Here is a 14531-nt window from a genome sequence, read left to right as displayed (position 1 = left end):
AAATGTAAGTGTGCCACTACACTGAATTATATTAGAGCCTAAGTTTGTGGTCATTTTAACCTTGATGTGTCAATATAAGCATGCAACTACTACATGACCATTTTAAAAAACAATCTAAAGATTGGCAGGTTTTCTCATAAAAGGCCAGTGTCTAGCTCATTTTGTAAAAAAATAAAAAAGTGCTGCTCTTTACAAAGATCTGTTTGTCATCATCTTAACTAACTGAATTGTACAGCTTTTCTGTACCACAACTTGAGGCTAAGTGTTTCTCATATGAATTCTCCAAACACCTGTTACCTACTGTTCTAGTCACTCACTACTCAGGGGAAAAGATTCCCCCCCTCCCTGTTTTCTATAGCAAACAACAGTAAAACAATTAGACTGCAAAAATGTACCTTCAAAATTAAGTGAGATTCCATCACACCAAACCCATTAAGTACAAACAACTTGGCATTCGATGTAATATGGCCCCATGCACCTCTGGGTCTTAGTTCATCACTTGCCTTCATGAAGCAGTCCAGCTATTCCCTGCTCTTCCCATATATTTTATACTTTTCTGTCTCTATCTACACTGTTCTTCCTCTTTAAATTTTCCTCTATCATTTTCTACCTATCAAAATCCTATCTGTTCTTAAAGGACCACTGCAAATGCCACCGTCTTTTCCTGATTCCCATAATTGGATGTTAACTGAAACAGCCTCAAACCTGCTCCTAGAAGCGGCTCGAGAAACTGTTGATTTTAACAGGCAAGATGGAAAAGAGTACCTGTGCTTTGGGCTGGTCAGTTTGTTTAAGACTCTTACTCTTCTCAATCTTGCAGAGCTGGGCTTTGGCCTTTTTTAGGAGGCTGGCAACCCTCTTGTCAGTCATTGGAAGCTTGTCTGCCTGAGCCAACATGGAGCCTATGGAGGAAGTGGAATGTTTAACAGTGCTAGATGAAGGAGTGGAAAGGCAGAGGGTTTTCTCCTTCTCCAGGGATGGGGTAGTTGGGCCGAGGTCCAAGTTGCTTTTTTCCAGATTTCCTCTCCCTTTCTTTATAAGTATTTTGGTTTTGACAGCTGTCGTATCCCCAAGAGTCACAGAAGCAATATCAGTCCCAGAATCGAGTGATGAAGACTTCTTCCGCCCGGTTGCTTTTTTGGCAGAAGATGAAGTGGCCACATCTTCACCAACAGCCTTCTCTTTGGAAACTCTACCCATAGGATACAAAGCCGAGCTACTCTGAATTTCTGATCCCTTTTTCCTTTTCTCTTTCTTGGACTCCCGCTTATTCTCCTTTTCTCTCTCCCGGTCTCTCTCTCTACTCTTGTCCTTCTCCACACTCTTGTCAGCATCTCGCTCTTTGGACAGCTCCTCGGGGGCCTTGTCTTTATTTCTCCCTCGTTCAGTCTGGGAGCCTGGGGTGAACCAAGGGAAGAGAGGAGTGGGACTACTGGATGAAAATGGCTCTGCTGGAGCACTGGTCTGCTTCCTTGGTCTCTGGTTTTTCTCTGCAGATTCCCCAGACTGAGTCAGGGAATGAGAAGGAAAAGTAAAAGTTGGGTTTAAGGCACTAGTGGCAAGAGGACCAACAGAAATGCTTAATGAGGAGGAGACAGAAGACGGTGGGGTGAGAGGTGACAGCTCAGAAGTGCTAAGCCTTCCACTTCTTGTCCTCATAGAGTGAGAAGGAGATCTTGGTTCGGATCGAATAGGGCTAAACACCTTTCTTTTCCTTTTCCTGTTAGATACTCCTGAAGAAGATGTGCCAGCAGAAGTTCGATTACTAGGCAAGGTTACAGACTCAAATATCCTAGAGTGAGCCTCACTCGGAGTAAACCTCGGCGCTCTCAGAAGCGGGCTCCTTTTGTGCATATCGAACCTTGTTCCAGAATGGAGAGGTGAAAACAATCGGGCTGAAGCAGCAGGACCAGACGTAGAAAACCCGGACGCGAAGCCGACATCCTCAGGAGTGAGCGGAGGGGGGCGGAAATTATCAAAGATTGGTTTGCGAATAAGACCTTCTTTGGCATACTTTGCTGAGGAAAAGTACTGTGGCTCTGACCTAGAGTGCTTTAGAGAAGTCCACCTAAACGTCGGTTCCCGCAAAATAGATTTTCGCTTCCCTTGCATGGGAGCGGCGGAAGTAGGCAAAAATGGTGATGCTAAGGGGATGGTTGGAGGCATGAGCCAAGGTGTGTGGTCAGAGATACTGGAGGCTGGCTGCAGTGGGGGCGGTGGTGTCAGCAGGGGTGGAGGGGGCGAGGAAGAGGTCTGCTGCTGGGGGGCACTTTGCAGAGTGGATAATTTTTTCGTGGTTCTGGATCCGAAACTTCTCTCCGACACCGAATACCTTCTGCTTCTCCGGTCACTGCTGTCATCTTCTGGGGACTGGGAAATAGGCAGTGGCGTATGGACTTCGGGGGTATCGCTCCGCTCTTCAGGAAGGACCTGAATCTCCTCAGAGGCCTGAGAATCCGTGGAGGTATCGACACTGGGGCTACTGGATCGGGAGGAGTCTGAAGACATTTGAGAGGAGTGCTGAGATGCTGCACTTGATTTTTCAGAAGATCCACAGGATGTGGCACTGAATCTACTGTTCGGTGTAGACTCCAGTCGGGCAATTTTAATTGGAGGGTCATAATCTTCATCCTCTATGAACCGCCGAGGGGTTTTGATGATCCGCGAGGAGATGGCACTGACAACAGGCATAATGAACTGTCGGATGTTTTTGACCTGTGTCTTCACCTTTCTTCCTTGCAGCTGAGCTGCTTCTTTCTCGATCTTCTTTTGAGCCCCCTTTTTCGCCCTCTGCAAGAGCTGCTTAGCAATTGTTGCATCTGTCCTTTTAGAAGAAGGAATAATCCTAACCGGCTTAATCCTTCGAGGGCTTTGTCTGACTACTGTCTTATCTTCTTTTGTGAGTGGAGGTGTTCCTTCCTTGTCTTTCCGGACCTTCTGGGGCTTTTCCAGTTCAGAGTTAATGAGGAGACCTGAAGGGGTCTTTATCCTTTCTGTTGATGGAGGCCGTCCTCGCCGGCGTACAATCTGTACCCCCTTCCTTCCTATTTGAAGCTTCCCTGTCTTAAACTTGGACTTGAGAGGAGAGAGTTTACCTGCTCTTAATTTTTTAATCTTTGTGGCTTGCTGAAATGTAGCGGAAGGCGTGCGCTTCATTTTCTTCAGGCTATCTTCTTTGTTTCCCTTTGGTAACTCGGAAACGTCCTTTCCGTGTGTTATTTTGAGTTTTACTCCAGGGAAGGTGGGAGGTCTTCCTCTCTTCTTTTCTATACTTTTAGAATCTCTCTTCTTGATCTTATCTCCAGATTTGGTCTCTGATTTATTTAGAGGGGAGAACACAGATGGGTCTGAGAGGAGAGCTGAATTTCGGTCAGAGCCACTTCTAGGTCTCCCGCGAGGTTTTCGAGGACTAGTTTTAACTGTGTATAGAAATTAAACAATGAAGAGCATATATTTAGCTTTGCAGTTTAGGTCTTAACTAAACTGAAGATAATTTAGCAAAAGTCATTCTGTACTGAACTCTATCTGGGTTTAATCAGTCAATAAAACATCTTTATTGTGCTTAGTTTCTTTTCACCAAAAACCAGCCTTAAATAAATCAAGTAAATAACATTCTACCTAAAAGAACCCTTAACTCCTTTTTTGATAGAAAAACTAAGATAATCAAAGAGGTTTTCAACTGAGCAGTTAATATACAAAACTAATTTTCCCACATCTTTAGGTGAACAAGGCTTTTTTTCTGAATTAAAAAAAAAAAATCTGTTTTAAAAAAACTGTATGACCTTTTCCATATTCTAGTCATCAAGAGTAACATTTGAGAACACATTTATAGTAAAGTCATCCCATTTTTTTCAACTCAGAATTTTGGCTTTAATAAATATGAACAAGGTGCTCTCCAATCAATAATATACCAACTTCCATAGGCTACAATAATACACCACACCAATTTCTACAGGCTGCTCAGCTATATTTTCAATCTGCTTTGCCAAATTAAGTTAAGAAAGTTTCACTGAAAAGAAAAATATTCATTCATGAGACATCAGAAAAAGATCATTGAACTCAGTGGCAGGTGAACTAATCAGTGAAATGGCATGAGATATCCGTTAATCTACTCCCCTACCTATAGGTTCTTGAACCAGTCTTAAATTACAAAAAAGATTTAACTATAATTGATGTCAAGAGCAAACTGACTATTTAAATCAGATTTCTTCTATTCTAAATAAAAGGAATCTGCCAACTTTTAATCAACTCAATTTGCTACGTATTAAGAGTCTTCAGAAAACCAAAGTTTTCTAAAATTCTTTTCTTTTGGGTGGGAGGGGGTGTTGCTGAGGGGTCTCAGTTTCCTGACCAGGAACCAAACCCTGGTCACAGCAATGAAAGCCCAGAATCCTAACCACTAGGCCACCAGGGAACTCCCTAAAATTCTTTGTATTGTCTGTACTTTCTAAATGTATAAATAAGAGTTGCCTCGTCTGTCACATCTCTTCTCTCATGACTTTTCAATGTTTTATATGACTCAACATTCTTCTGAGGTTAAAACTTCCTCTAACAGGCACCAGAAGAGATTTATGCCATTATGATGAACATTTTAGACTATGGAACCGGCTTCCTAACAGAACAGAAATCGACAAAGGTCTGATTGTTGAGCTTTCTAAATATAAATGCTTTCCTCACCAATTAACTTGAGACTTCTCTTAACAGATTAAGGATTCACATATCTGTTCTCAGTATATACTAATTACAACAAATTACAACAAAATGGACTGGGGGACAGCAGAAAAACTATGCTTCATTTCTTTAAAATAATAATGTATATAGATGGGTTTTTTAAATTAAAAAAAAAAAAAGACTATTCAAGATACACTGACAGCCAAGGGAAAAAAAACAAGAGGAAACCATCAAGGGTTGTGAATCAACAAATTAAACTCTACCCAGATGTACATCACAAGATTCCTTATAATCTTGGTAAATCTGAATGTGGCCACTCACAGGCCTTTATTAATTCTGAAAACCTCTTCAATCCATCTTTTACAAGAAACTTTTGGTGGACAAGTAGGAAAATGCACAACAGAGAAAAGTCCAACTCTGCTGCTAACTTCCTTAATCCTCAATATACTCAAAGAACTCATAAGTCAGAAGTAACTGCTCAGCGTGTCTTTTCCTGGCCTCATTTTGTTATCTGTAAGTGAAGGGTTAGACTAGACAATCTCTAAAATCACCTTCTGATATGAAGTTTTAAGATTTTATCACACCTTAAAAAAAAAAAGATTTTATCACATCTTAAAAGAGAAAACTGCTACTCTCTAAATGGCACAGGTACAGGAATACTAATGGTTAAGTCCTTCCAGCTAGAATAGCAATACTATCACCACTTGGGAAAGGAAAAATTGTTAACGTACTGTTTGAGTTAGATTACTATATAGTACATGATGACTCTTGAATGAAATGCAAATGATAACAATCACAAACGTCAATGACAAGAACCAAAAGCACAGCTAACATCATATTTAACTAGCCTGTCTACCCACATAAACTCAAAGACAACCATACAAGAAGTCAGAATGGCAGCACAAATGGGGAATTTTTTTTCATCATAAGATCTATCTCCCTCTCTTATACAGAACAGAATTCTGCAAGCCATTAGATGTTATTTCCACTGAGGATCATCTCGCAGGAAACTGCTGTTAAGTCTAGAATTTCAACTCATTCTAGATATTTTCTTGGTGAGAACAATGGCAAATATTGTTAATAAATGGAAACACCCATGTCATTTTTATTTTCTTTAACATAGTTTTTCAAGGATCAGGTAAAACAGTTTCATAGAGTGCCAATATTTTGTTTTTAGTTCTTTGACAAAAGTAGACCAAATTTCATCTGTTTAAAACAACGGTCAAATTATCTGTACAATTCAAAATGCATAAATCTGAGGATGCTATCATTAGTAGGTAACCTTCATTTTTGCTTACCAAGTTTTATAAGTATTCAAGAGAAACCTAGCCCCATGCCACAGGTGGTTCCCATAGAGAAGCATAATTAAAGATAAACCACAAGTGACCTAACAGAGAGGAGCCCCATAAAGAGTGCTAGTTCATAAAGCCACTTCCTACTTAGTGTGAGGGAAAGGGAGCAATTTCTCCAAAAGAAATCTAAGACCACCTTTTACATGCAGAGAAGGCAAGGGGAAGTCACAGTCTCTTAACAAACAAAACTTCAAGGTGTCATGTGTTTAAAGGGTCATACCTGAAGGAGACCTTGTGGGACTTCGTACTCTGACTTCTTCATCTGAGCCAAAACCTAAGAACTGCTCATCCTACAACAAAGGAAAATTATTTTAAAATCAGGGAAAAAAAAAAAAACAACAACCCATAAATCTGAACATATCCCAAAGGAATGCCCAGAGGAGACACACATGAATTTGGAAAATTTAGCCTCTATATATCAAACATCATCATTCCTATAGATATTTTATTATAAAATAACTTAATACTGAAATAAATAAACCCAGCCATATGGCTTCAATACAGACATACAGGAGCTGTGTAATAACTGAACACTGATAAGTCACCTTTGGTGCACAGTACACAGGGGACAGTCCTAAATTTCAACCTATAGATACAGCCCAAAACAATTAAAGGATGACTGTAACTCAAATAAGCAAATCAGTACAATGGCAGAAATACACAGCCCCAATAAAAAATATTTTCAACAAGTAAAGCTTACAGACACATAAGGAACAACCTACAGTACCATAATCTCTTGTCTACTAAATACTAAGAGACTGAAATTGCCAAAATCGTCAGTTCCTTAACTCAGGAATTGACATTTAGATGTGATTTCTATACATTTGAGATCCAAAGATTCTCAACATGCATTTTATGGCATTATTTTTAAATGCCCTGTGATAAGAGACTTAATGGTGGGCAGCAGCATTTGTGAAAGGATGGTGAATTGACCACATAAAGGGTGAAATGCATCCAAGGATAGCTGAAGAAAGAAAGCACTTTAATTTCAGTTGTACTTAGAGAAGGCAAAAGGCAAAAACTTTTCTTTCCCTCCAACTTTTAACCTACTTAAAAAAAATACTAAGGATTTAACCAATTTTGGACAAATTCTCAAGAAACACGGTCCATTTAAACAACTTGATTAATAGACATTCACCAATTCAGAGACTAAGAGTTCTTTCTAGAAAGAGACGAGAAAGATAATTTCAGATGCTAGAAACAAAATCCACATAAAAGAACAAATTAAGGAATTAAAGACAGATTTTCTGGTACCTCCAACTGATACTGATAATCCCCAAATTAAATTCGAACAGTTAAAGCCCCCCCACTTTGAGAGGGGACCAGTTCGACTCTTGTTTGTGGATGCATGGCACCACTGAAGAGAGGGAAGGGTTAGTCTGAGGTCTCAATGTCTTTATTTATTGCAGTGTTACAAGGAATAAATGAAATAATTTATGGAAATTATGTAATTTATGTAAAATCACTCAGAAAACTATAATGTGGCATCCACATTATAGTTATTATTACTGATGTGATTTTAGAAACTGAAGCTCCAGAAGGCCAGATGACTTACCCAAGACCATACAGTTAGTTACAAAGAACTTTGTACCATAATGGCCACAATCTAAAACTAGAAAATATTTGGAGGAATCCAATAAATTATCTATACTACAAAATTCGATAAATTTTTTCAGCTACTATTAAAGTAACATGAAGCCCATTTTCAAATCCTTAAAGTTTCTGATTTAATTCATTCTTTTCCGGCATTATCCTTATGGAACAACCTGGTAGTCTATGCATTTCACAAAGACATCTGGGGATTTCCTAACACTTACCAGGGGACTACACTGCTAAATGCATAAATTCTACGCTCTGAGAGTGTTGCAACAAGAGAGTTCTACCAACTATACACACACTAACCAACAGGCAAAGTAACCAAAGCAGAAATAACGAAAGATGATTAATCTTTAAAAGAAACATGAGATTCACATAGCTATGTTCTATATTTTAAACTTTCACAATATGTAACTGTACAACCCTAATTCAATCTACTCCAAAACAGAGTACTACAGAGCTGTCAAGCAGTCATTAAACTAACTGCCAATGTTTAAAGTTTCCAAGTACTTCCCAAAATGACAGAAAGCATTAACTCTTTCTCTGTGGCCTTGTAGTTGGAATAAGAAAAGACTGACTTTCCTTCTATCCAAGAACTTTCTTTTCACTTGAATATATTGACAGGTTGACTTCTTGAAGCACACTTAAAAACATAAGCACCCATTGTTTAAACAATCCAGACAGTTTAGTCAAAAACAAAAGCCATCATTGTTATGTTAAAGAGCTCTGGTCCACTAACTGTGAAATTCCAATTCCATATACAAGTCCCCCAAGCTGAGAAAGCATTGGGAGAAAAAATCCTGCAAAAAGGTGCTACAAGTGAAGTTCTTTCTGCCTCTCCAGTCTCTCCCATAACCCACTTTAAACTCTTCAGTTCCTGGAAGATGCAGTAAACAAGGTAACAGTGCTGGCTTTCCAGGGAATCAGACTTGCCTAGAAATCAAAAGACTAAGTCCAAATGTCTACAAAAAGATAACTAAGAGGAGCTGCAATTAAATCCATGGTGGCTCAGATGATAAAGAATCTGCCTGCAACGCGGGAGAGACCAGGGTTCAATCCCTGGGTCGGGAAGATCCCCTAGAGAAGGGAAAGGCAACTGACTTCAGTATTTTTGCCTGGAGAATTCCACGGTCAGAGAAGCCTGTAGGGTGACAGTCCATGGTGGGGCGGGGGGAGGGGGGGGTTGGCGGCCAAAGAGCTGTACACAATGAGTGACTAACACTTTCACTTTCTTTCACTCGGCACTACGGCATCATAAGCCTGGAGAGCCCTGAAAAGAGGAAACGGGAGACACCAGGCTACACGGGACCAAGTATTTCTGGAAACTGGGCCCAAACAGCCAGCTACACTTTTCACTCTGGCTTTCTCTGATGAGCACAGCATTCCAAGACAAAGTATAGGCAAGAGGCAACAAACCTATTCCTTCTGGATAATGATGTCCTTGGAGAATAGATCATCAAAATTGTTATCCTTTCCTTACCACCAAAGATAGAAAAATACCCTTGCCAAGCTAAGCCCTTAAATCATATTTAGCTTCCAGAGATTAGGAATGCAATGAAGCTAATGTCATTTCCTAAGTGAAAGTTAATTCTAAAATAATAAGCGTGTAGAATTTATTACCCCCACCCTTATCTCTAGGGGTTATTTGAGAACTTCCAAACATATCTTTAACAGCAAATTCTACATTACCCATAAATATCCTAACATTTGAGGATTTTTATTTTATGTTAATGGCAGGATTTTAATCCTTTAATGGCTCTTATATTTGTGATGAAGCAATAAAGAATATTTTCCACAGGAGAACCTAAGTAAACCCAAAATAAGTATTACAGACAATAATGTTTACATATAAAATGTAATGATGAAGACATTTTAGAAAAATACATGAAGTTCTATATTTCAAGGAATTATGTACTACTAGGACAATTTTGCAAACAAAGCACTATTTCTTTTACTTGTCCATTCATTCAAAAACCATTTATACACTATCTATTCCTGATGCAAAGAGGAGTAAGACATGATGACTCTGCTCCCAAGAAGTATCTAAGGGAGATAGGCAGGTGCCCAATCTCAGTCTTCCTTTCAAAATCCTTTCAAATGTTGGTGAAGGATAAATTACTAGTAATTCATACTCTGGAATTAAAAAACTGGCTTAAATCTTAGAATAGTTCATTCTTCCTCTTGTATTAGTATTAGGTTCATGGAGAAACATTCAACACATTTCAAAATTCTTCCGAAGGATGGCAATGTCTATCTCCATGCCTCAGTGTTGTTCTAGGCACCACTCCAGCATTAGAAATCGGAGAGAGTTTAAGTAATCGAGACCTAAATCATCTGCGGTGATTAGATGTGACACAGTTCCTAGGAATACCAGTGATATCTGATCTAACTTGCAACTGATAGAGGCTGATGTGTTTTTCCTCCCTACTCCCAACTAAAATGCCTAGATTTTATCTCCTTCCCTAAATTCCTCCTGATTTACCTTAGAGCAGAAATCACTCACCTGGAGTTTTCCCATCTCCCAATTTTATGTTGAGATTATTTTGAATACTACTCTAATAAACAAGCTTGGGCACATCTGGCCTTCAGTTAATAAGGTTTTGGGTGCCTGTTCATTGCTCCTTTCTTTTCTTGTGAGATTCCTCAGCACTCCAGAGCACTGAACTAGGTGGCAGGTAACTTAGCACCCTTCTGTCTCCAAAATGTTTACTCTTTTGGGTTTAAAAATACCAAATTTCTTCAACTACAAAGGTTTTACTGATGGATCAACTCACAAATAACATCCATAACCACAGACTGTATCAAAAGCACCCTGACACCTGTTTGAAATTCCTTGTTTTGAAGGCTTATAATTTTTGATATCATCATATGTGGTTCCATCATATGAGGAGGCCACAGAACTAAGAAAATTACTAAGAACTAAAGAAGATGAAGATACATCAAGGAGGCATACAGTGCATCTCAGTAGCTCTAGTTAAAGAGTAACACTTCTCCTTCGGGAATTTATCCCCGTTAGTTATCACTTCTTCTGCCACATTTCTCTGTGTGTCACCGGCTACAATTCCCTGGTGGTCCAGTGGTTAGGACTTGGCACTTTCACTGCCGAGGGCCCAGGTTCAATCCCTCGTCCAGGAAGATCCCACATCCGAGGGGCAACTAACCCTGCATACCACAACTATTGAGTCCCTGAGCCGTAGAGCCCATGCTCTGCAACAAGAGAAACCACAGAAATGAGAAGCCTGTGCGCACCAAGGAAGAGGAGCCCCAGCTCGCCACAACTGGAGAAAACCTGTTCGTGGCAACAAGACCCAATGCAGCCAAAAATAAAATAAAGAAACAAGTAAACCTTGGGGGAAAAAAAAAAAGAATACACAGGGAGATTGACCTCAGGCTGGTGGTGGTAGTTTAGTTGCTAAGTCATGCCTGACTCTTGCGACCCCATGGACTGTAGTCTACCAGGCTCCTCTATCCATGGGATTCTAGGCCAGTAGGAGAGATTAAACCAATTCACTCACCCATTCATTCATTAAAATATATATATAAGCCCGTTTCTGGGTTAAGGGATGAATATAGAGATAAAAGACAGTTTCTGCCTTCAAGGATCTGCTAGTCTGTGACAAACAGATCTTTCAATCAATGGAATAAGTAGCCAATATTGTATAATAACTAGGAATGGAGTAGTATAACCCTTAAAAATTATGAATCATTATATTGTACACCTGTAACTTAGTACTATACAGCAACTATACTCTAATTTTTTAAATGTTAAAAATAAATGAAAGATTTTTAAAACTTAATGGAATGCAGTGTGTTTCCTGCCATGCCAGAGGAATACACATGCCAGAGGAATGAATATGAAAGCACAGCAGAAAGGTGACTCACTCAGTCAAGGAGAAGAGCCAGGAAAACCACTGCAGAAAGGATGAAAAGCTTACTCCAACTTCTGAAGGATAATAAATTAGGGTTGAAGGGAGATACTGCAGGCAGAGAGAGTAACACATACAAAGGACAGAGGTACAAAAGAGCATGGCATGGAGTGAAATTACACACAGTTCAGCAGAGCTGAGGCCCTCGCCGATGTGGGAAAGAGGCATAAGATGTTGAAGGGCAAAAAGGCCGAGGCAAATCATGAAAGGTCTTAAATGCCTTTATGAGTTTGAAGTCTCTCTTCAAGGAAGTACAGGCCTCATCCTGACGGCTCCAGCTCATCAGTAACATTTTCGGGCAGGAGAGAAGCATGATTAGATTTATATTTTCAAAAGATCACTATGACAGCAGTGGGGAAGCAGAGATTACCTTTAAAGCCAGAGGCAGTAAGAACAGTTATAAAATGACTGCAGTGGCACTGGGGATTGAGGAGAAGCACAGATTACATAGACGGCTAGGAGGCAAAACGAACATGGCTTTAATATGAAGGGTTATCTGCAAAGACGTGCAAGTTTATGGTGATATTTGTAAGACTGGGACTAAAGAAAGAAGTTTCTATGAGGAGGAAGGGAAATCACTTTAGACAACTGAATGTGAAATGTCTGTCCAAGTTGTTAGATAGAATCATCTGGAGGAAATGCATCTGATTCAGTGAATTTATGAATGTTGAAACTGTACATATAAATGCAGTCACCTAGGGAGAGAATACAGAGAGAAAAGGGGGACCCATGGCGAGTTCCCAGGGAATACCCACTCTTCACCTACAGGGGAAAGGGAATCTTAGGGAAGAGAAAGAGATGGAATAGCCAAGGAGAACAATCTTGTATCTAAGTAAGTAACAGTCAAGAGAAGAACACACATCAAGGATGGCAGAGCTGGGGAAGGACTGAAACGTGTACAGAGGTTATCAAAATTGGGAGGTCACCTACGACCTTTCTGAGGTCCAGGGCAGTGTTAGAGGTAGGAGGAGCCCAAGTGCAGCGGGTGGAGGTGTGACTGGAAAGTGACTACAGCAGAAATGAGTATAGACCACTCTTTTGAAAAAAACTCAATTACACAGGAAAGGAGAGAATGGACACAACGCAGGGACGCGCCTGTGAGGATGACTTTTTGAGCTGTTGTGTTCATTTGCTTAAGGAGGACACAGCAGTCAGGGAGAGGCTGAAATTTCTCAACAGCAAATCAGCAATAGATGGAAAAGGGATGCGAAGGCGGGGTGGACTCTGAGAGGAAATGAAGACAAAGTGCAGTGGAGGGGAGTTCTCTCCCATCAGTAAAGAGGCTAAGCGTGCAATGAGCAGTGGACAAGTTGACAAGCAAGAGAAAGCTTAGAGATTTCTCTGAAATCACAGGCAAAACTTGTTTACATGGGCATCTGGCAGACGGAGAGACACAAATTTCTTCAGATTCTCAAAGAGGCTCTCAATCCACAAAAGTTTTTTAGCATGCTGCTCTGAAGGAAATAAATCATGGAACAAGGCTGACTTAGAATAAATGGGATGGGGTAGTGGAGAGAAATAGGAAATAAGATGCAAAGACTTATAAAAACTGATTTGGTTAGAAAGGGGTAGCCACAGCAGGGCCAAGATCAAAGATAAATGAACTATCAGAACCTTGTTAATTCTAGAATGGTATGGTCAAAATTCAGCCACTAAAGAGTAGGAGCTACTTTTGAGTCTCAAATGTAGAAAAAGTATAACTCTGAAATTTGTCTCTTCTTGATAGGCTATTTAAATTTATACATATGAAATTAGAGTAGGAAAGAGACTGAATAAAGGGAGACCAGATAGCTGGCAGTCTACAGTTAATATTCAAATGTGATTGGTATTCAGTCATTCCAGCAAGTATTATATTGTCAATAAACACTGTTTGAGATGCTAAAGATACACAGGTGAAGAACTGACAAAATTTCTGACCCATGAGAAAATAAATATATAACAAGAAAAGGAGGGCACTCAAGATTGATGAGGGGTTACCTGTGGAAGTTATTTTCACTCGGACGGTCAGGAAATGTTTTTCTAAAGTGACAGTTTTCCAAAAACTGGCAAACTGTTGGCCACAGTCCAAATCTAGCCTGCCCCCTGGTTTGTTCAGTCCATGAACTAAGAATGCTTTTTAAACATTTTTTATATAGTTTAAAAAAAAAAAAGCCTTCCTCAGTGATCAATGCAAAGAAATAGAGGAAAACGATAGAATGGGAAAGACTAAAGATCTATTCAAGAAAATTAGAGATACCAAGGGAACATTTCATGCAAAGATGGGCACAATAAAGGACAGAAATGGTATGGACCTAACAGAAGCAGAAGATACTAAGAAGAGGTGGCAAGAATAGACAGAAGAACTGTACAAAAAAGATCTTCACGACCCAGATAATCACGATGGTGTGATCACTCACCTAGAGCCAGACATCCTGGAATGTGAAGTCAAGTGGGCCTTAGGAAGCATCACTATGAACAAAGCTAGTAGAGGTGATGGAATTCCAGTTGAGCCATTTCAAGTCCTAAAAGATGATGCTGTCAAAGTGCTGCACTCTATATGCCAGCAAATTTGGAAAACTCAGCAGTGGCCATAGGACTGGACTGAAAGTTCAGTTTTCATTCCAATCCCAAAGAAAGGCAATGCCAAAGAATGCTCAAACTACCGCACAATTGCACTCATCTCACATGCTAGCAAAGTAACACTCAAAATTCTCCAAGCAAGGCTTCAACAGTAATGTGAACTGTGAACTTCCAGATGTTCAAGCTGGATTGAAAAAAGACAGGAACCAGAGATCAAATTGCCAACATCCGCTGAATCATCGAAAAAGCAAGAGAGTCCCAAAAAACATCTACTTCTGCTTTATTAATTATGCCAAAGCCTTTGACTGTGTGCATCACAACAAACTGTGGGAAATTCTTCAAGAGATGGGAATACCAGACCACCTGACCTGCCTTCTGAGAAATCTATACTTGGGTCAAGAAGCAACAGCTAGAACTGGACATGGAA

The 14531-nt window shown here is 39.9% G+C and overlaps 1 protein-coding gene and 1 non-coding gene across 12 annotated transcripts in view; one reads left to right on the top strand and one right to left on the bottom strand.

Annotated features, from left to right (window-relative positions):
- The window catches only part of KMT2A (lysine methyltransferase 2A), a 77938-nt gene that overhangs the window by 46141 nt on the left and 17266 nt on the right, over positions 1-14531 (bottom strand). For 8 of the 11 annotated variants that reach the window (XM_059875010.1, XM_059875017.1, XM_059875011.1 and 5 more), the window contains 2 exons: positions 6244-6313; positions 766-3419 (listed from right to left, as the gene is read on the bottom strand). In XM_059875010.1, the coding sequence (XP_059730993.1) occupies positions 766-3419; positions 6244-6313 (2724 nt within the window). The remainder of the gene's footprint in view (positions 1-765; positions 3420-6243; positions 6314-14531) is intronic. The other 3 variants (XM_059875019.1, XM_059875020.1, XM_059875018.1) reach the window with 2 other exon arrangements.
- On the top strand, positions 10682-10755 carry TRNAE-UUC (transfer RNA glutamic acid (anticodon UUC)). Its single transcript has one exon. It is a non-coding gene; the product is annotated as a tRNA-Glu (tRNA).

The sequence above is a fragment of the Bos taurus genome, chromosome 15 (assembly GCF_002263795.3).
Source record: "Bos taurus isolate L1 Dominette 01449 registration number 42190680 breed Hereford chromosome 15, ARS-UCD2.0, whole genome shotgun sequence".
NCBI lineage: Eukaryota > Metazoa > Chordata > Mammalia > Artiodactyla > Bovidae > Bos > Bos taurus.
The sequence above is the reverse complement of the archived record's forward strand: the minus strand, read 5'-3'. Positions and strand labels throughout refer to the sequence as shown.